Source organism: Danio rerio, chromosome 9 (assembly GCF_049306965.1).
Source record: "Danio rerio strain Tuebingen ecotype United States chromosome 9, GRCz12tu, whole genome shotgun sequence".
Classification (NCBI taxonomy): Eukaryota; Metazoa; Chordata; class Actinopteri; order Cypriniformes; family Danionidae; genus Danio; species Danio rerio.
Genome location: NC_133184.1, coordinates 58646261 through 58668742, shown reverse-complemented (window position 1 = coordinate 58668742; position 22482 = coordinate 58646261). Strand labels below are relative to the sequence as shown.

General features: G+C 42.1%; 1 protein-coding gene and 1 long non-coding RNA gene across 51 annotated transcripts in view; one reads left to right on the top strand and one right to left on the bottom strand.

Annotated features, from left to right (window-relative positions):
* Positions 1 to 22482, top strand: part of LOC108179575 (serine/threonine-protein kinase Nek5) — a 28433-nt gene that overhangs the window by 492 nt on the left and 5459 nt on the right. For 12 of the 50 annotated variants that reach the window (XR_012385732.1, XR_012385739.1, XR_012385731.1 and 9 more), the window contains exons 2-10: positions 1397 to 1493; positions 1603 to 1700; positions 2218 to 2301; positions 3563 to 3633; positions 4629 to 4715; positions 4782 to 4836; positions 20969 to 21169; positions 21828 to 21903; positions 22086 to 22189. Coding sequence is in view for 31 of the 50 variants with exons in the window: in XM_073913354.1 (XP_073769455.1) it covers positions 1397 to 1493; positions 1603 to 1700; positions 2218 to 2301; positions 3563 to 3633; positions 4629 to 4715; positions 4782 to 4836; positions 20969 to 21169; positions 21828 to 21903; positions 22086 to 22189 (873 nt within the window). In the remaining 19 variants the exon portion in view is untranslated. Of the gene's footprint in view, positions 1 to 910; positions 1207 to 1396; positions 1494 to 1602; positions 1701 to 2217; positions 2302 to 3562; positions 3634 to 4628; positions 4716 to 4781; positions 4837 to 12056; positions 12147 to 12744; positions 12779 to 13028; positions 13131 to 18155; positions 18281 to 20968; positions 21170 to 21827; positions 21904 to 22085; positions 22190 to 22482 lie in introns of those variants that run through there. The other 38 variants (XR_012385735.1, XR_012385744.1, XR_012385743.1 and 35 more) reach the window with 14 other exon arrangements.
* On the bottom strand, positions 46 to 22482 carry LOC141376250 (uncharacterized). Its single transcript, XR_012385752.1, has 3 exons — positions 22047 to 22482; positions 854 to 1185; positions 46 to 508 (listed from the first exon to the last, which is right to left on the bottom strand). It is a non-coding gene; the product is annotated as an uncharacterized lncRNA (long non-coding RNA).

Here is a 22482-nt window from a genome sequence, read left to right as displayed (position 1 = left end):
ATAGAAGAGTATAGTAACTAAAAGCACAACACATTAAATAAAAATAGCAATAACTTTCTATATTTTATTTAAGGTTTCAATGCAAATTCAACTAGGTCAAGTTTGGTGAACAAAGCAAGTCTATGTAACACAGGATATCTGCTAAAAACAGAAAATATTACTTTACAAACTGCATTGTACATAAACCATATCATTTCATTAAAAATCATTTGCACATTACTGAATAATATTACTGAAATTAAAATAAAAACTGCACAAATACAAGGAATATATAATATATAGTAACATTATATAACAGTGTTGAGGAAAGCTGCTTCTGAAAGTAATGCATTACAATATTGATTTACTCTCATAAACAGTTAGTTGTGTTACATTCTATCATAAATAATGTATTCTGCTACTTTTGCCTTACTTTTCCGGCCTGCCTGAGGCTTGATCTGTTTTCTTTTTCTTCTTCTTTAATAGAGGAGCTGTGCAATGACCAACACACTGTATAACCTTCATTTACCTATAAAAGACAAACACATTAGTATAAAATGATGTAGGATAAAGACAGTTTAAAGCAGTGTGCTTGCTGCTCAGTAAAGAAATGGTGCATTGATACTATAATCCCCTTTTGAGTTAAAGCCATCCTGCTTTCTGTCTGTTCCTACATTCCCTCATCCAGCACCAGATCCAGCGCTCATTTCTACTCAGCTGTTTAGCTTTTAAAGCGAATTAATTAAACAAAAAAGTAACTCAAATATTATTATTTCATTTTTAAAAATAATGCATTACTTTACTCATTACTTAGAAAAGTAAAATTAATATTATGTAACTCTAACTTGGGTATATAGTATAAATACACACTCACCGGCCACTTTATTAGGTACACCTTACTAGTACTGAGCCGGCCCACTTTCACCTGCAGAACTGCCTGAATCCTCCATGTCAGAGATTCAACAAGCTGCTGAAAATATTCCTCAGAGATTTTGCTCCATATTGTCATGATAGCATCACACAGTTGCTGCAGATTTGTCGGCTGCACATCCATGATGCCAATCTCCCGTTCCACCACATCCCAAAGCTGCTCTATTGGATTGAGCTCTGGTGACTGTGGAGGCCATTTGAGTACAGTGAACTCATCGTCATGTTCAAGAAACCAGTCTGAGATGATTGAGCTTTATGACATGCTGCGTTATCCTGCTGGAAGTAGTAAAGTGTCCGGTTAGTGTATAATAACAGTAAAGCATCTACAATAACAGCATGTTCAGTATGACGATATTGTGTTGTTGAATATCAACAAGTATAACTGACTCATCATTCAAGAAAACCTTCACAGGGCATTCCCTGTTAGCAGGTATAATTTATATATTACCACCAGAACATGCATCCTAATTTAGTTTAATTCCTACAGTTGTCCGCTCGGGATAAGGAGGCGTCCCGAAAAGAAGTGACTCTTCTGTCCAAAATGAAGCATCCGAACATCGTGGCGTTTCATGAATCATTTTACGGTCAGTGCCCACATTGTATGCTCTCGCTCTATTCCTTATATTCTGTCTCTGGTCCGCGGGTATGAGTGTGTTTACGATGGGTTTATGAATGTTGTGTGTTCTGATCCAGACAGGAACCGCCTCTACATCCTGATGGAGTTCTGTGACTCTGGAGATCTGATGAACAGAATCAAGATGCAGAGAGGAAAGCCGTTCAGTGAGGCGCAGGTCCTTACAGTGTTATTACTTAAACATTACAGGGGCAGTGGGGCGGCACGGTGGCTCAGAGGTTAGCACTGTGGCCTCACAGCAAGAAGGTCTCTGGTTTGAGTCTCGGCTGGGTCAGTTGGTGTTTCTGTGTGGAGTTTGCATGTTCTCCCCGTGTTGGTGTGGGTTTCCTCCTGGTGCTCCGGTTTCCCCCACAGTCCAAACACATGCGCTATAGGGGAACTGGTTAGGCTAAAATTGTCCATAGTGTATGTGTGTGAATTAGAGTGTATAGGTGTTTCCCAGTGATGGGTTGCTGCTGGAAGGGCATCCCCTGTGTAAAACATATGCTGGAATATTTGGCGGTTCATTCTGCTGTGGAGACCCCTGATGAATAAAGGGACTAAGCTGAAAAGAAAATGAAGGAATGTTATTATTGAACATTAAAGATAATTGTGTGTGTGTGTGTGTGTGTGTGTGTGTGTGTGTGTGTGTGTGTGTGTGTGTGTGTGTGTGTGTGTGTGTGTGTGTGTTTTAGATTGTGGACTGGTTTGTTCAGATGTGTCTGGGACTGAAGCACATTCACGACAGGAAGATCCTGCACAGAGACATTAAAGCTCAGGTGTGTATGAAAGCTCAGGTGTGTATGAAAGCTCAGGTGTGTATGAAAGCTCAGGTGTGTATGAAAGCTCAGGTGTGTATTAAAGCTCAGGTGTGTATTAAAGCTCAGGTGTGTATGAAAGCTCAGGTGTGTATTAAAGCTCAGGTGTGTATTAAAGCTCAGGTGTGTATGAAAGCTCAGGTGTGTATGAAAGCTCAGGTGTGTATTAAAGCTCAGGTGTGTATTAAAGCTCAGGTGTGTATTAAAGCTCAGGTGTGTATTAAAGCTCAGGTGTTTATGAAAGCTCAGGTGTGTATGAAAGCTCAGGTGTGTATTAAAGCTCAGGTGTGTATTAAAGCTCAGGTGTGTATGAAAGCTCAGGTGTGTATTAAAGCTCAGGTGTGTATTAAAGCTCAGGTGTGTATTAAAGCTCAGGTGTGTATGAAAGCTTAGGTGTGTATTAAAGCTCAGGTGTGTATTAAAGCTCAGGTGTGTATTAAAGCTCAGGTGTGTATTAAAGCTCAGGTGTGTATTAAAGCTCAGGTGTTTATGAAAGCTCAGGTGTGTATGAAAGCTCAGGTGTGTATTAAAGCTCAGGTGTGTATTAAAGCTCAGGTGTGTATGAAAGCTCAGGTGTGTATTAAAGCTCAGGTGTGTATTAAAGCTCAGGTGTGTATTAAAGCTCAGGTGTGTATGAAAGCTTAGGTGTGTATTAAAGCTCAGGTGTGTATTAAAGCTCAGGTGTGTATTAAAGCTCAGGTGTGTATTAAAGCTCAGGTGTGTATTAAAGCTCAGGTGTGTATTAAAGCTCAGGTGTGTATTAAAGCTCAGGTGTGTATTAAAGCTCAGGTGTGTATGAAAGCTCAGGTGTGTATGAAAGCTCAGGTGTGTATTAAAGCTCAGGTGTGTATTAAAGCTCAGGTGTGTATTAAAGCTCAGGTGTGTATGAAAGCTCAGGTGTGTATTAAAGCTTAGGTGTGTATGAAAGCTCAGGTGTGTATGAAAGCTCAGGTGTGTATTAAAGCTCAGGTGTGTATTAAAGCTCAGGTGTGTATGAAAGATCAGGTGTGTATGAAAGCTCAGGTGTGTATTAAAGCTCAGGTGTGTATGAAAGCTCAGGTGTGTATTAAAGCTTAGGTGTGTATGAAAGCTCAGGTGTGTATGAAAGCTCAGGTGTGTATGAAAGCTCAGGTGTGTTAGTTATTAAAGCTGGTCCTCCATCCGCTCACACTGAACACAGAGTGCAGGATCTCTCTAACTCTGTCCATCATCATCTGTGCAGAACGTCTTCCTGACCCGAGGAGGACTCAAGGTCAAACTGGGAGACTTCGGCATTGCCAGAATGCTGAACAGGTAAGTGGGTGTGTGTTTGTGAGAGTGTGTGTGTGTCTTTGTATGTGTGTTTGCTGGTTTTGGTGGACAGAATGTGTATAATGTCAGGGGCAGGAGGCTAGTATGAAAACATTAGGGTGGATTATGAGGACATGCCTTGTGTCCTTGTAAATCAAAATGATTAAAATCATACCTAACGGGTGTTCTCCACTTCAGTGCTGTCCACAGCTGTGCTGTGAGGGTGAGAACGGTGTAACAGATGTCGGAGCCAGCTCCATGTGGGCTGTACAAACCTGGAGTGTTTATTTCTTTATGTCTCGTTCAAGACACAGAGTCCAGTATTGTGCTGGATCAACGTCTACACCTACCCCAACCCTAAACCCTTCAATAAAGTCTGCTCCACCTACACCTCCAAACCCAACCTACTTGCGGTGTAATCCCTCCCACTTGGAGGTCTCCGGGCTGCAGAGATACCTACTTGGTGAGGGTTGAGTAAATACATTATAGAACTACAGAGAGGCGACACGGTGGTGCAGTGGGTAGTGCTGTGGCCTCACAACAAGAAGGTCTCTGGTTTGAGTCTCGGCTGGGTCAGTTGGTGTTTCTGTGACAGGGGAACTGATCGACTACACTGGCCGCAGTGTATGAGTGTGTGTGTGAATGAGTGCGTATGGACGTTTCCCAGGGATGGGTTGCAGCTGGAAAGGCATCCGCTGTGTAAAACATGTGCTGGAATAGTTGGCGATTTATTCCACTGTGGTGACACCTGATGACTAAAGGGACTAAGCCGAAAATGAATGAATGAATGACCTACCGAGAGTCCTCATAAACTATCAATACCAGCATGTGTGTGTGTGTGTTTAAGAGAGAGAGTGTTTGTGTGTTTGTGATAGTGTGTATACCTTGTTTTCCTTATAATGTGGGGACCAGAAATGTCCCCACAAGTATAGCAAGGGCAGTAAATGTTGAGCTTGTGTGTGTGTGTGTGTGCATCTCCTCCATGTTTGTTCTGTCAGCACGATGGAGCTGGTGAAGACGTGTGTCGGGACGCCGTATTACCTGTCGCCAGAGATCTGCGAGAACAAGCCTTACAACAACAAAACGTACGTAAACTAGAGAGTGTGTGTGTGTGTGTGTGTGGCAGTGAGTGATCTCTGATTCTCCTGCAGGGATATCTGGTCTCTCGGTTGTGTCCTGTATGAGCTCTGCACTCTCAGACATCCAGTGAGTTCATCTGCACACCCGTGTGTGTGTGTGTGTGTTTGAGTGTGTGAGAGTCTAAAGCATCAGTGTGTGTGTGTGTGTGTGTGTGTGTGTGTGTGTGTGTGTTTGAGTGTGTGAGAGTCTAAATCATCAGTGTGTGTGTGTGTGTGTGTGTGTGTGTGTGTGTGTGTGTGTGTGTGTGTGTTTGTTTTTATATCCTGGTGTGGACTTGGACCTGTTTACACACCAAACCCGTGGGGACCTTTTGAGCGGTGGGGACCTGAATGTGGGTCCCCACCGGCACAACCATTGAAACTGATAGAAATGGCCATTTTAACATAGGTGGCAGTGTTTTCCTGAATTTGCCCCAAAGTCCTTATGGGGTTGGTTTCACCAGCCATGAACTGTGTGTGTGTAAAAGTGTGTTTAAGAGTGCGCCTTCAATGGTCAATAGTGGAACAACTGTGTGTGCGGTTTTTTGAGAGTGCGCCCTCTATGGTCAATATTGGAACAACCGTATGAGCGGTTTTTGAAAGTGCGCCCCCAATGGTCAATATTGGAACTGTGTGTTTTTTATATAAATGCTATAATTCTTCTTTTTAACACTGATTAATATAACTTGCAGATACAAGATAATTCCCATTATGCAATATTATTATTTAACTAAAAAAAAATTGTGAAACTTGTTCAATGATTAAGGACTTTTCCCAGAAGTGAGAAAGTAATGAAGTAAACAATGATTTTTCATACATGTTTACATTAAATATTCCACTCTCATTAATAAGCACTGAAATTACATAAGGTTGATAAGCATAAGTATAACCAAAATTATATGGATTTAGACAGACTTTTCTGTTTTTTAATGACAAGGAGGGTGCACTATAAATGTATTTTCCTATGTTATGAGAATATATTTTTATTGAGATCAGTGATTATTGATGCACAGTACTATTATTTTGACGATCACTGCTGGATATTTGGTGGAATGATCCATTCTTTGGTTTGATCTAATGATACTTACTGTACAACTGCAAGCACATGGAGGTTATGAGCAGGGCCAGACGGAATCTGTGGACGTTTTTTGCTATTTCTGCGGAGAAGTTTAATAAAAATCTGCGGATTTCTGCAGAATTATTTTGGGAGTATCCAGCGGAGTATCATAACTAAAACTTTAATATATTAAATAAAAAGTAATAAATTACTGAATAAAAACTGAATAAATTCTGATTTACACATTTACTCTAGTAAATAAACAGAATTAATAATGGGCTAAAAATCTGCAGAAATCTGCACACAGATTCCGTGTGGGCCTAGTTATGAGACAACATTATGAGAAATACCACTGTATTTGAAGGATACAACTTAAAAAAAAAATTAAGATTTAAAAAACACTTTTCAGTGATGCGCAGAGAGATGATTGTATTAACAATATATATATATATATATATATATATATATATATATATATATATATATATATATATATATATATATATATATATATATATGAGTTTATTTCATGGATCTATTGGAATATTTATCCTAAAATTTTATATGGATTATAATTACTAATATTGGCAATAAAAATCTGAGTTTTTTCCTGCATGGATAACTACGGGGCAGCCACCTCCATCAAATTTTGCACTGCCTTTCAGCTTTTAAGCAAATGAGGTAGGCTTTGCTGTCATGTGCACCAACAAAACCCAAGTGATGTTCAAGCACTGGTCATTTTGGCCATTAACAATTTTGCATACTTTCATACTGTAGTTTATTTTAAAATATGACCCATGTTATCCGTTCTTAATACAATGATGTGTATTTAGTCAAGTATTGCATGTTGCATAAGCGCACAAGCCAATGCTGTTATGGTTATCAGCTGGAGTGCCAACAAGACTCAAGGGCACTCCAGCTTATATGTACACCTCACCAGCTACTCACAAACATCATGCTTTGCACCAATCCTATCCGCTTGTTAAGTGGCGACGTGTTTGTGATGTATGTATACTGTTTCCGGGTCCAAGCCATTCATTTGAGTGGAGAAATCCTTCGTTTATGATCGCGTTTTATTCCTATCACTCATTAAAGTTAATTTTATATAAAGTCATAGTGTACACAACAATCTCTGGGCTTGCTGCATCACAAATATCAACATTTTAACAATTTATAAAACAATGAATCACTTTCTGGCCATTGGATATTAGGCATGGACATATATACTGCGATCGTGACTTTCGAAAGTATTAAATCGCTTTTTAAACGTTTATTAGTACCATTTCATGAGTCTCCCCATTCAGTTGAATAGAGCGCTTGGACCCGGAAGCCGCTCTGCGTGACGTCACACTTAACAAGCGGATTACTCTCTACAGCTGATGACAATCTGGATTTGTCACACACGCATATCTGCAGGTCATTATTGGCAGCCTCAGCTCTACGCCCAAGCCCACCTCAGCTCAGCCTCAACTACATGCCCAGGCCTTCTTCAGCTCCTCTTCCTGCCAAGGCCCGCCTCAGCTCCGCTTCCTGCCAAGGCTCGTCTCAGCTCTGCTTCACGCCCAGGCCCGTCATGGCTCGGCTCCACGTCCATGCTCACCTCAGCTCCACACACATGCTTCGCACAGCACTGCTTCATGCCCAGGCCCACCTCAGCTCCACTTCATGCCCAGGTCCGTCACGGCTTAGCTTCACACCCAGGCTCGCCTCAGCTCAGCCTCAGCTCCACGCCCAGGCCTGCCTCAGCTCCGCTTCACACCCAGGCCCGTCACAGCTCAGCTGCACGCCTAGGCACTCCTCAGCTCTGTGCTCTGCTTCACATCAGGCCTGCTTCAGCTCTGCTTCATGCCCAGGACCACCTCGGCTTGGCTCCATGCCCAGGCCTACCTCAGCTCAGCCCCATGCCCAGGCTCACCTCAGCTCCACGCCCAGGCTCATCTTAGCTCCACGCTCAGGCTCACCTCAGCTCCAGGCCCTGGCCTTCCTCAGCTCCACACCCAGACTCGCCTCAGCTCCACGCACAGGCTCGCCTCAGCTCCACGCACAGACTCGCCTCAGCTCTACTCCCAGGCCGCTTAGCTCAGCTCCGCTTCACGCCCAGGACCACCTCGGCTCAGCTTCATGCCCAGGACCACCTCAGGCCCGTGCCCAGGCCTGCCTCAGCTCAGGCCCATGCCCAGGCTCTCCTCAGCTCCATGCCCAGGCTCGCCTCAGCTCCACCCCAAGGCTCGCCTCAGCTCCACGCACAGACTCGCCTCAGCTCTACTCCCAGGCCGCTTAGCTCAGCTCCGCTTCACGCCCAGGATCACCTCGGCCCATGCCCAGGCCCGCCTCAGCTCAGCCCTGTGCCCAGGCTCTCCTCAGCTCCACGCCCAGGCTCATCTCAGCCCTGTGCCCAGGCTCTCCTCAGCTCCACGCCCAGGCTCATCTCAGCTCCACGCCCAGGCTCTCCTCAGCTCCACGCCCAGGCTCATCTTAGCTTCACGCCGAGGCTCACCTCAGCTCCATGCTCGCCACAGCTCAGCCTCAGCTCCAGGCCCTGGCCCTCCTCAGCTCCACACCCAGGCTATCCTCAACTCCACGCCCAGGCTCATCTCAGCTCCACACCCAGGCCCTCCTCAGCTCCACACCCAGGCTCAACTCCACGCCCAGGCTCAGCTCAGCCCCGTGCCCAGGCTCATCTCAGCTCCACGCCCAGGCCCTCCTCAGCTCCACACCCAGGCTCAACTCCACGCCCAGGCTCAGCTCAGCCCCGTGCCCAGGCTCATCTCAGCTCCACGCCCAGGCTCTCCTCAGCTCCACGCCCAGGCTCACTTCAGCTCCATGCTCGCCTCAGCTCAGCCTCAGCTCCAGGCCCTGGCCCTCCTCAGCTCCACACCCAGGCTTGCCTCAGCTCCACGCCCAGGCTCGCCTCAGCTCCACTCCCTGGCCCGCCTCAGCTCAGCTTCAGCTCCACGCTCATGCCTGCCTTCAAGTCCAAGTCCATGCCTGCCTCAGCTCAGCATCAGTTGCACACCTAGGCCCTCCTCAGCTCTGCTTCACGCCCAGGACCACCTCGGCTCAGATCCATGCCCAGGCCCACCTCAGGCCCATGCCCAGGCCCGCCTCAGCTCAGCCCCATGCCCAGGCTCTGCTCAGCCCCATGCCCAGGCTCTCCTCAGCTCCATGCCCAGGCTCGCCTCAGCTCCACTCCCTGGCCCACCTTAGCTCAGCTTCAGCTCCACTCCCATGCCTGCCTCAGCTCAGCTGCACGTCTAGGCCCTCCTCAGCTTTGTGCTCTGCTACATTTCAGGCCTGCTTCAGCTCAGCTTCATGCCCAGGACCACCTTGGCTTGGCTCCACGCCCAGACCCACCTCAGGCCCATGCCCAGGCCCGCCTCAGCTCAGCCCCATGCCCAGGCTCTGCTCAGCCCCATGCCCAGGCTCTCCTCAGCTCCACGTCCAAGCTCATCTCATCTCCAGGCCCAGGCTCTCCTCAGCTCCACGTCCAGGCTCATCTCATCTCCATGCCCAGGCTCATCTCAGCTCCACGCCTAGGCTCTCCTCAGCTCCACGCCCAGGCTCTCCTCAGCTCCACGCCCAGGCTCATGTCAGCTCCATGCCCAGGCTCACCTTAGCTCCATGCCCACCTCAGCTCAGCCTCAGCTCCATGCCCAGGCCCTCCTCAGCTCCACACCCAGGCTCGCCTCAGCTCCATGCCCAGGCTCGCCTCAGCTCCACTCCCTGGCCCACCTTAGCTCAGCTTCAGCTCCACGTCCATGCCTGCCTCAGCTTAGCATCAGTTGCACACCTAGGCCCTGTGCTCTGTGCTCTGCTACACTCCAGGCCCGCCTCAGCTCTGCTTCACGCCCAGGACCACCTCGGCTTGGCTCCATGCCCAGGCCCACCTCAGGCCCATGCCCAGGCCCGCCTCAGCTCAGCCCCATGCCCAGGCTCTGCTCAGCCCCATGCCCAGGCTCTCCTCAGCTCCACGTCCAGGCTCATCTCAGCTCCACGCCCAGGCTCTCCTCAGCTCCACGCCCAGGCTCATGTCAGCTCCATGCCCAGGCTCACCTCAGCTCCATGCCCACCTCAGCTCAGCCTCAGCTCCATGCCCAGGCCCTCCTCAGCTCCACACCCAGGCTCGCCTCAGCTCCATGCCCAGGCTTGCCTCAGCTTCTCTCCCTGGCCCGCCTTAGCTCAGCTTCAGCTCCACGTGCATGCCTGCCTCAGCTTAGCATCAGTTGCACACCTAGGCCCTGTGCTCTGTGCTCTGCTACACTCCAGGCCCACCTCAGCTCTGCTTCACGCCCAGGACCACCTCGGCTTGGCTCCATGCCCAGGCCCACCTCAGGGCCATGCCCAGACCTACACTCCCTGGCCCGCCTCAGCTCAGCTTCAGCTCCACTCCCATGCATGCCTCAGCTCAGCTGCACGTCTAGGCCCTCCTCAGCTTTGTGCTCTGCTACACTTCAAGTCTGCTTCAGCTCAGCTTCATGCCCAGGACCACCTTGGCTTGGCTCCACGCCCAGACCCACCTCAGGCCCCTCAGCTCAGCCCCATGCCCAGGCCTTCTTCAGCTCCACGCCCAGGCTCACCTCAGCTCCATACCCGCCTCAGCTCAGCCTTAGCTCCACGCCCAGGCCCACCTCAGCTCAGCTTCAGCTCCACGTCCATGCCTGCCTCAGCTCAGCCTCAGCTCCACGCCCAGGCCCACCTCAGCTCCCCTCCACACCCTAGGCATGCCTCAGCTTCGCTCCACGCCCAGGCCTTCTCCAGCTCCGCTCCATGCCCAGGCCCACAGCAGTAGAAAATAATTTGTGGTTTTCTTGAACTCTACTTAATTTATACAACACTTCAGTATATCGTTTACTGACAATTATTAGCCAAAATATTCTGATTGTCTACTGCTATGCTGTATTTTTTCAACAAAAAAAGTATTAAATTACAATAAAAGCATCAGGGAAGGTGAAAGCTCTTGACGCCTAAATTGACAACATTTGCTTATTTTTGCTGATGATTAGGTAATCAAAGGCATTTGAATGTTAGAAGAGCGTGAATTCAACATACACTATTTTGTTATGGTGTTTGATTCCCATGCCCTTTTCCTTTAATATTTTGATGGTTTTCTCAAATCTCTTTGAAAGTATTGTGTTATGGCTGTATGACTCGGACATATCCTAAAATGCTTTACATGGCTTAATGTAGAACAATGCTTAACATGTCTGCATCATTAGTCAATGCATAATATGCTTTTATTAACAAGGTGAAGGCTACATTAAATCGTAATATCATTTTCAAAATTTAATATCATTGTAACTCATCATATTAACTGCATTAAGCCAAATCAAGTGTTATGCATGACAGGCTCTAATTAGGCCTGATCTGCTTGTCTATACTGTTTTATCCACAATAAAAACAGAATAATACAGAGCAAAATATTATTTTCAGCAAAACGTAGGAATTAAATGATTAGTTCACTTTGAAATTAAAATTACACCAACTTTTTTTCACCCTCAAGACATCTTAGGTGAAACTGAACTAATAATTTATCTAAACCAACATAGTTAGATTGTCACCTCTGTTCTGTTAAAAAGCGAAATACTCAGTGAAACGCTCTCCCCATTAGACTGTAGGTCTACATGACAACATGCCTGCAGTGATGTACACTCTTAAGATCACTTAATGTGAAAATGTGCTTAAAGTACTAAGACTCAAATTCAGCATACAGCAAATTACTGTATGTAATCGCAATGCAACTTCATAAACAGATAAGCCAACAAAACCATTGATAAGACTAATGCAATGCCATGTTGTGCAATGCCTGTTTCAGTTTTAAAATGGTCATGTACTATCATGGGTTCAGAATAAAGGCTCTCAAAGGTGTGGGAGAGTTGCTCTGTTTATTTATAATTTTGGTTTATGTATCAGTAAATCAAAAAGTCTATATTTAAATAAAGCCTAATAATCAAATTTGTATACAAAATAATTATTTTTAGTTTTTATTTCCATGGTTAAAAAGGAATTATGGACACATATGAACATTAATTTCTGTGTTTTGCATCAGACATAAATCAACTTAATGTAAGAGGTCTAAACAAAACACTGACAATAGATGGTCAGAACGAAGGCCTGATGAGTACAACGAAACATTCCCGAGCAGTGTGTTGACCTGACTTAAAAAGTCCCCACCACGACCACCCCTCCCCCACTGGATGATGCAATCGCGCGCGGCCGCCATTTTAGTTTCTAATTGGAGCGCTGCAGGTAATGCAGAATACACTGCCGCGAGCGCGACGCAGGCGGCACCTCATCAGAGATTTCATCGAGTGATGGACGCATGATGGAGGAAAAAAAAAAAGGTAAGACTTGTTATATAAATATCATCGTAAATTTAGAATTCTGTTTATAGACTGACCACTTCAACAGATTAAGCACGCTGTTAAGATTGGTTTGGCTATACTGTTATAGCAAGGCTGACGTTAGTTGTTCACTAAGGTTAACTAAGTTAATGTTAGCAAGCATATTGGTTTGTGTCGTAATTAACTTTCATTATGCTAACATAACTATGTGAAGGTCTTAACCTAAGAGCACGTGTGTTGTAAACATTTTTCATACATTTTAAGGTAAGTTAGGTAAACAATACAAACTAATGTGCTTAAAGATTTAACGTTACCAATGTCTCATATCCATAATGGAAATGTTAAAACTTGGAGGTTACGTTAGTAATGCTGACCCCAAGTTCACGCCTGCGTTAGAATCGGCGTGATATTAACTGTTTATTTCTTCAGTGAGATTCGTGCTCCAAAAGACAGTATAAGCATGTTTTGTTAACGTTAGAGTAAGTTACTTTATTTAATACTAACGTTAGCTGCTTCGAGTTGTATATCACACGTGGCCTAATGCTAAGTTCATTATGTGTACATTTATTGAAATTACCTTTACTTTGCTTCCATACAGATTAAACGAAGAGAGACAGTCAGCTATACAGAAGGTAATTCTTATTTATTTATAATGTATATGTTATTTATTTTTATGTTTTTATTTCATTATCTTAAATAAATACATTAGTTTGTATAATATTGCAGTTAAATTGTTCACATCATGAGTTGTTAATTTTATGACAAGTTTTACAAGTCATATTTTCATGTCAAATATTAATTGTACTATTGTTGTTATTATTATTATTATTATTAATAATAATACTAATAATAAAAAAACTGACATATGAATCTTTTGTCCAGGACATGGATAGTGACGCAGACACTGTAATTCTAGAATTACCCAGTTCTACATGACCAAGAGCCTTTGATGTCCCAGAGCGAAGAAGGACTGAGAGTGTATTTGTAAGTTTCTCACTCGTGTGTGTGCTGATCATTTTGTCTAAAGACTACATTTAGTGTACAGTTCCAGTAGGGCTGCTCAATCATGGGAAAAATCATAATTACGATTATTTTGGTCATAATTGTAATCACGATTATTTAAAACGATTATCAGTTGAAGTCAAAATTATTTGCCCTCCTGTGAATAATTTTTATATATATATAAATATTTCCCAAATTATGTTTAACAGAGGAATTTTTCACAGTATTTCCTATAATATTTTTTCTTCTGGAGAAAGGATTATTTGTTTTATTTTAGCTAGAATAAAAGCACGTTTAAATATTTGGAACCTATTTTAATAGCTCGATATTATTAGCCCCTTAAGCAATTTATATTTTTGAATGTCTGCAGAAGAAACTACTGTTATACAATGACTTGCCTAATTACCCTAATTAAGCCTTTGAATGTCACTTTAAGCTGAATACTAGTATCTTGAAAAATATCTAGTCAAATATTATGGACTATCATAGCAAAAATAAAATAAATCAGTCATTAGAGATGAGTTATAAAATCTGTTATGTTTAAAAATGGGTTGAAAAAAAATCTTTCCATTAAACAGAAATCGGGGTGGGAAAGGGTCGCTAATAAATCAGGAGGGCAAATAATTCTGACATCAACTGTATATATACACAGTTATTTTCTTCCCTGTAAATAAGGAAAGGGAAATAAATACAATAGAATAAAAATATGAAGCAAACTGTGCTTTAAGCATCTGCACTGTAAGATAAAAAACTTCAGCTACAAAAGTCCTTCAGTCAAGAAAAGTGAGGGATTTTCTTCTTTTGTTGTTTGATTAATAATGAAAAAAAAAGTCAGCAGCAGGGATATTGCGCGCTGTTTCTTGAAGAGCAGTGCGGCTCTGATATGGTTTTTCTTTCATATGTCTTTTAATTCTCAGCTTGTTTGTTTATTACACAAATGAGGGTTAATATGAATAATCACTAAACACTGCGCTCTGACACAAATGTGCATGTATTTGTCCATTAAAGTGCTCTCATTAAGATGGCGTTAGATGTGTGTGCTCTGCTCATCTCCGAGGCTAAGCGAGCACACACAAGACAGCATGCGCTCTTTCCCGCATTTAAAAACATAAATGATTCGAATGTAAATCAATGTATAATGCGCATTCCGTGCTGCAAACATTACATTACAGCACATGCTTTTAGTCATTCTTTGCAGAGCAACAAATGTGTACAACTGGAAAGGGGGCAGTTTATGATGGAATAATCGTTTATCTCGATTAATGTTTTTCATATTCATTAGAAGCCGAAATCGAAACCGGATTTTTGTATTTCTGAGATTGTTCGTTAACTGTCTGATTTGTTATCCATGCTATAAACATTTTAACACAACTCCATTTATCAAAGCTTAGACATTAGGGATAGCTCACCAAAACCTAAAACATTCTTCCAATTATTTACCCTCCCTTCACTTGTTTCAAATTTGTTTGTCTTTTAATAATAATAATAATAATAATAATTCCTTACATTAAATAGCGCTTTTCTGGGCACTCAAAGCACTTACACATGCGCTTTTCTTCTATTAAACAAAAAAAAAAGATATGTTGAAGAATATTGGAAACCTATAACTATTGACCATTTTTTATTAATTTTTTTTATTTTATTTATTTATTCATTTTATTTTTTTGTGAACTATTATGTAAGTATATGGCAATAGCCGCATTTCCACTATCGGGCCAGTGTGAGCCAGGGCTTTTAACGGGCCAGGCCGGGCCAATCGTCCAGAAGGTTGAGCAGTGAGGCTGAAAACTTGTCGCAATTTCGCTGTCAGGCTAGTAGCTCGCAGCGCGTCACACAAACCCCGCCCCCGGAATGTCCCACAAATCAACCGTTACACAACTGTTGGCATTGTACATCGAGTGGTTTCGCCACTAACAGAGGAATGACCCAGCACACAACCCATAATATAAAACCATAGAAATTCTCCGGTAATTGGTATAAAATGTATTTTATTACATCCTCATTTAGATAGACACAAACAATTTATCTCTGTAATCATCTTTACCAGACTCAGGGAAAAGTCTGCCTCTCCATTCACTCCGCCCCAAAGCCTCAGCTGGCCCTCTTTGGCCCAAGGTATTTGGCGGGCCAAACAAGGCTGGCCGCTATTTTTGTTTGTGCCAGTGTGCTACACAGCTGTACACTTGGATGATTTGTTTCGCTCTATGGAAAATAAGCATTTAATTAATGCTTCACATAATTGTTGTATCACCAACCTCTTGTCATATATTTGCTACATTTTTAATGCAAATCAATATTTTAAAGATTATGTCTTAAGCATCTGATTTTTCCTCGGTTTTGTGTGCTTTCATTTTCTCCATCTCACACGTGGCAAGTTCAGGCCAGGGAGTGTTTTCTTATGTAAAACGTTTAAATATGTAGCAAAGGGATGCTCAAAATAATCGATTAACCGGTAACCCAAAGGGTGCGTTTGTAACCGATTAATGGTTTCAGTTAAACGATTAAAAATATTATTTTATATATTTTTAGTTTGGCTGCATAAGGGGCTGATTGAATGCGCTTTTTGCGTTAATAGGGGCATATTTTGAATGGTTTACTAAAAGCCGCAGTTGTTTTGCAAGCGGCTCATCCAAGAGCAGCAGTTTTTGTTGTCAAGACAACTACAGAGAACTTTTAAAGACAGGAGAGACTATAGTGCTCGCTGTTTCAAGTTATCCAAAGCTGTATGAATTTACAAATCTTGAATATCACAGTAGTATTAAATATTACAATTGTAACAACATAGACAGCAACACTCTTGCACAATCAATACGCAGCTGATTCAGTCGTTTCATAGTGACATAAAAAAAAGAGGACCTCGCCTTTTTTTCCTTGTCAAAAGGAGCGAGGTGAGCCTCACATTTTTGGAATGGAAAATCACGTTTGCTGTGATCAGACATATTTGTTAACTCGCGGGATGATAACGTATGACCACACGTGCCTACTGACATATTTGCCAAAGAAGTAAAATGGAAGAAGAATATTGCTGTTTGATACAGAAGAGTTGCCAAACCAGCGCTGATGCTGATCTCCTCCTGGATCTGCGTCATAAACACAACAAATAGGCTTTAGCTTTCATTTTACAGCTTACAAAGCATCTATGCACATTAATGCAATATCATATTTAAACAAAAAACTGTTTACAAAAAGTCAACATATGCGCGTGTTGTCATTGTCTTTTTATCATGCAGCGCGCACTTAAACCGCGAGTAAGAGAGGAAACCAAATATCAAGACATAATCTTTAAAATAATTTTAATAATTTAATAATCTCATTAAATAAGAAGCTTGACAATAACAGATGCTATCAATGTCGTAATGAATGCTTTTAAATAATGTAGCAGTTTTGACAGCAGACATCAAGTGTTTATTGAAATTCTGTCATCTGTCATAATTCTGTTCTTTACAGAAGCTTTAAACAGATGCACGTGCACTGATTCAGCCATGACGAGGCGCATTTATTGAGCATAGGCTACTATATAAAAGTTTTTATTTTTTTAATATAGTGTTCCATTACTTAAAATAACTTACATTTTAACATACAGTCTGTATATAAAATGAATGCTTAGCTTAGATAGCGGTGATCATTATGCCAGAATCATTATGCATTGCATCAGCTTATTCGTCAGTTCACATTCTTTGAATAAAGCGCTGTATTTTAGTCATTGCATTTAGTCATTAAATGATGATATTAAATAAGCAATTGTTGCTTTTTTCGATCTTACTAGACTTATTAAAAAAACATAAAAAAATTTCTTTGGGTGGGGATGCTTGCGTATTGAATCAAAATTACATCATAAAACATCTTGCATTATATAAGACACATCTCGCATTATTGAGGATCAGTAATATTCAGAAACGGTTATTATGTACTGACTTAATTCATCTCATATGCGTTATATGGCGGTAGCTTACTATGGCGGGGAGGAGACTGCGAGTACTTAAAATGCACAATTTACTGCTTGTTAGTTTGCTGGACAGTCTTTCACTGACAGGGATGTAGCCCACATCAGAACCCAACTGGGAAAAAATTAAAGTTAAAACTCTCTCACTTTCGGAGTCCCGTTTGACCTGCTGGCGTGTTCGTGAGGTAACATTTTATCTCCTCTCTCGGCTGTTACAACAATAAAGTTACTTGTGGATCCACCTCGTTGCCGTCTAATGGATCAGCTGATTGCTCGGTCGTTTAACATCAGTGTCCTTGTCACTGCTTGCTGAACAGCGACAGAGCCACGCTGACCATTAGAGCCAATCGCAGTCTTTTTTGTTAAGCGCGTGATCAATCATAGTGTTTAAGAACGCGTTTAACAACGCTTAAAAAAGCAAGCGAGATTATAATTACATTAGTTTATTTGCTTTAAATGCTCATTTTGTTCTGTGCATGTACTTGAGTGGTTTGATGCATTCAAAAAGAGTGTTTTCTTTAAGCAGGTAAAATTAAAGCTACAGTACATATATTTGACTGCTTGTAATAAAGGACAAAATTGTATTACAAATAATATATATATATATATATATATATATATATATATATATATATATATATATATATATATATATATATATATATATATATATATATATATGAATTATAAATTTTAATACAAGAATTATTGTTGCTAAGTAAAACATTAAATTGTTAATGAAAGGCATCGTCAATACTCCTAGATATTGTATTGAACTGACTCAATGGCATTATATCTTAACCACACCGAACTGTGAGACCACTGTAGGTTCACACCCCTATATACAATCACAGGTTTTGGTGACCATGCCTGCAGCTACACTGAATGCAGTCTGTTTAAATAAAGATGTTTGATGGGTTTTAAAACCTTGTAGGTCTCAATGGTAATGGTCTGGTACTCCTCTACCTTATATTGAATACAGAAGTTCTAATGTACATTAAAAAGCTGTGTGTCTAAAGATTGTTTGTCGTAAAAGCTGAAGTAAAATTATTTTAATTTTTTAGGTGCCTCAAGATACACCAAAAAAAGAAAGTGGAAAGTCTGAAGAGGAGGTAAAGGCAGTGGAACTTTAGGACTGCATCACTTCTGGCACGGTACCTAGTAAAAAGAAGTGTGAAGACAGCATCAGGTCAGCGCCTCGAATACTAAAGTACAGAAAGTGGGAATCTGTCAAACTTCACATAAAAAATGTACATATATTTTTAATTTACATAAAAAATGGCCCGCGAGGCAATTTGTTCCGGCCCTCTAAATAGTGTGACCAAGACATCAAAAACAAATTTATTTCAGTCGAAAAACAGCCACTATAGTTATGAAGTGATGTGCGTCTGTTCAATACAGCATGAACTGCAGTTGAAGGCTGCGCAGAGAAAGAGTCACCTAAAATTAAGCGTGTGGCACGAGCAGTCGAAAACATTTGGATACCTAATCTTAAAAGCTTCTCAACGCCGCGTTTCTGTTGCATGGAATGAAACTGCTGCAACTAAACAAAGTTATGCCAACTGTGATGATTATGTATGTATGAATGCAGATAATAAGAACAGTTCATTTAAATACTCACCTAATTTAAAGCTTAAATTTACGTTAGACGTGATAACCATGAAACCATGATTATTCTTCTGACTATATAATCGTACAACAAAAATCTATAATTGTTGCATCCCTAACCGTACGTTCACACCGAAAGCGGCGAGAGCGTCAAAGTAGCCGGAAGTCATTCATTTTCAATGAGAGCCGGCGGCGATAAGCGGCGAGGAGCAGCGCGGCGCGTCTTCGCCGGCGTGAGCGTCGAGGAGAGTTGAAATGAAGTCAACTTTATGGTAATGAGCTATGACGCGGTTCGGCGGCAAGCAATCAGAATGAAGACGTCCATCGCTTGATAGCAGTTCAGAGAACACAGACCAGTGAACTTTGGTTCCGACCACAGTTGTTCCCAAGGGTTTGATTATTGCGGTCGCCGGATTTCCAATTATTTAAAATTTTTTCCTACAGGAACATACATTAAATAAGTTACTGGCGAGTAACTGATGTTCATTAATGTTATACAAATTTATCTTAAAAAAGCGGGAATCTCACGCGATGTGACAGTACAAAACAGTACTGCTGCTTCAGGATATTTCAGACATATGGACACATATTGGATAAATAGAGCAAAGCCACACCACACGCAACTTGATCTTCCATTGTTGTATGAATTTGAGTGCGCAACATTTTCACGCTAGAAACATGTTTTATGCAGGAATGTAACTGATATGCTGCAACGGCTCCTTTAAATATGAGATCAATGTAGCGAGTTTTGAGTTTCGAGTTTTCGACCTTGGACGCTCTCGCCGCTTTCTGTGTGAACGTACGGTAATTGTTATGCAGTTCAAAACACAACATGTAAAAGTGTCTGAATGTAGAAGAAGCCAACTTAAGAAATGTACTGCTTTTGTTGTGCTCTGAAATACAACATTTGAATCTGTTTGTGAAAATAAAGTCTACAGTGATGTTATGTAGTTTCAAAATACAATATATTAACATTTTAATGTAGAAAAACACAACATGGGCGTCTTAAGGAGAAAAAATGCAGCATATTGGCTCTTATATGCTGTTGTGGCATCGCTCATATTGCAAGTCATATCTCACCGGCCCCTCAATTGGGATGCTTTTCATGAACTGGCCCCCATGACAAACTAATTGAATAGCCCTGTCATAGAGCAAAACAGACGGCAAAATGGGAAAATGCAAGTTTGCATACTCCTGGTTAAAGAAAATCAAGTTTAAACAGTGGCTGAAGCCTGTCGCTAAAAACAACCACGTAATTTATTCTTTAAAGCTTTGTTTCTTCTAAGCTTATCTAAGTTCTGTTGCAGGGTTGTGCTCCATTCATTTATTTAACTACAACTGTTTACTAACAACTGTTTATTACGTTAAAGGTTACTGATACTGATTAGAACTTGCAGTGGCGATGAGGTCTTAAAATATTCTGAGAAGGTCTTAAAGTCTTAAAAAGGTATTGAAATTTCCTTTAAGAATCCTGCATATACCCTGTAAAAAAAAAAAAATTTGTACAATGAGATTTCCAAATGTTGTATTACAGCGGAAATGTTTGCCTAAATGAAATGTGAAATAAAGTTCAGGGCAAATGATTTTTGCCAAAGAACAGTTTATTGGAATGAAATTCATTTGAATTTTAACGCATTTGCAATACAGTAGCGCATTACTGAAGTCAAAACAGACAGAATTGGTGTTATCACAAGCACTGCTTGCTGTGAGGTAAGAATGACCAACTGGCTGATGATTTGGCAGCCTTCCTCAAACAGTTATGTGAACGATTTCTGATTTACTTCGTGTGTTGCTTGTATGTTTGATGTGAGGTCCCCACTGGTAACCTTTAAAACACACACACTCGCATAAATTAGTCATAAATTAGCATATCAATGCATTACGTCAGAGGTCCCCAGTAGGCTGTTCAACCTGTCCAGGTCCCCAGCAGTTGGTAAAATGTCAGGTCAGTCTTCTGGGGCTTAAACTAAAGTTTTCAAGTGATATTTAGTATAACAGCTGAAAATGGAGTGTGGATCAGTTTTTACTTTGTCTGTAGACCACTCAGAAAGGGTGGTTCCCACCAGGCTGCATGTTGTCATGTGTCCCTACTTGGTAGCAAATGCAAGTATGTGTGTGTTTGAGTGTGTGAGAGTCTAAAGCCTCAGTGTGTGTGTGTGTGTGTGTGTGTGTGTGTGTTTGAGTGTGTGAGAGTCTAAATCATCAGTGCTCAGTGTGTGTGTGTGTGTGTGTGTGTGTGTGTGTGTGTGTGTGTGTGTGTGTGTGTGAGTTCGAGGGCAGTAGCCTGAAGCAGCTGGTGTTGTGTATCTGTGGCGGGCGCTTCAGGCCGGTGTCGGAGCGCTACAGCTCTGAGCTGCGGCTGATGCTGAACCTGCTGTTCAAGATCCGCCCGCGAGACCGACCGTCTGCTAACACACTGCTCAAACACCCACTGCTGCACACACACATCAGCAGACACCTGGACACACAGGTAATGCACTAACACACACACACATAACTACTGTAACCCATCACTGCTGTAAATGATCACTTGTTCTTGATCAAAGGGCTAAAGCAGATCAGCAGGGTGTTCTCTAAGTAAAGGCTGACGGGTTCATCAGCAGCAGATGTGAAGCGCAGCACTGCTGTAGGAGACTGAAGAGTTTATTCTGAGAGAACAACCATCCTCTATATACCTTATCCTGATTATTACACATATACTGGACACAACACAGACTGCCATCTTGTGATTAAAATATAATAATACGTAGGTTAGAGTAGCTGCATTACTTTTGCTTGCATACCTTTTATTAAAAAGTTGGGAATCTATTACAGCGCAGGTCAATGTTTTGTCTTATACTGTAGTTGTGTGGCCAGTAGCTGTTTAATAATCAGGATAATGTACATCCAGCCGGTTATCACAGAATAAACTCTTCAGTCTTACACAACAGCGCTGATAAACCTGTTGTCCTTTATTCTGTTATAATCACCGGCTGGATGTACATTATCCATTACTCTGTATATAGATATAGATATAAAAGGTGTATATGCTCCAAAACAGGGTCATAAACGGCAGGATGTGCCTACAGATTGAAATGAGCTCATAGCACAATATGAATAGTGACATGAGGATGTGTTTTCATGTCCAGCTGTTGGAGGAAGAGTTCAGTCACACAGTTCTACACAGACAAACACCAGCGGCACACAAAGCCTCCAAAAGCACAGGTGTGTGTGTGTGTGTGTGTGTGTGTGTGTGTGTGTGTGTGTGTGTGTGTGTGTGTGTGCGTGTGTGTGTGTGTGTGTGTGTGTGTGAGAGGAATTAAGCATACAGTAAATAAAGTATAATCTGTGACCTGGTTGATCTGTACCTCTGTGGGGGTTAATCTACTGAAGGTGTTCTCCTGCAGATCAGGTATGCAGAGATCCAGTGCGCTGTAAACCTGCTGTAAAGCCTGCTGTCATCAGACCTGTGCAGAGAGCCAATCAGAGACGGCCGACAGCGAAACACCAGGTGAGATGAAGATGAGCTGCAGACAAGATACACACACTATGAGACTTACTCCTCGACTGCGCTAACATTTTAAGAATATTACTTTCCCTTAACTGGAATGATATAAAACGAATCTATAACAGAGTTGACGGTAACAGAGCTGATGGTAACAGAGTTGACGGTAACAGAGTTGATGGTAACAGAGCTGACGGTAACAGAGTTGACAGCACAGAGTTGATGGTAACAGAGCTGACGGTAGGGGAGTTGACGGTAACGGAGTTGATGATAACAGAGTTGATGATAACAGAGTTGAC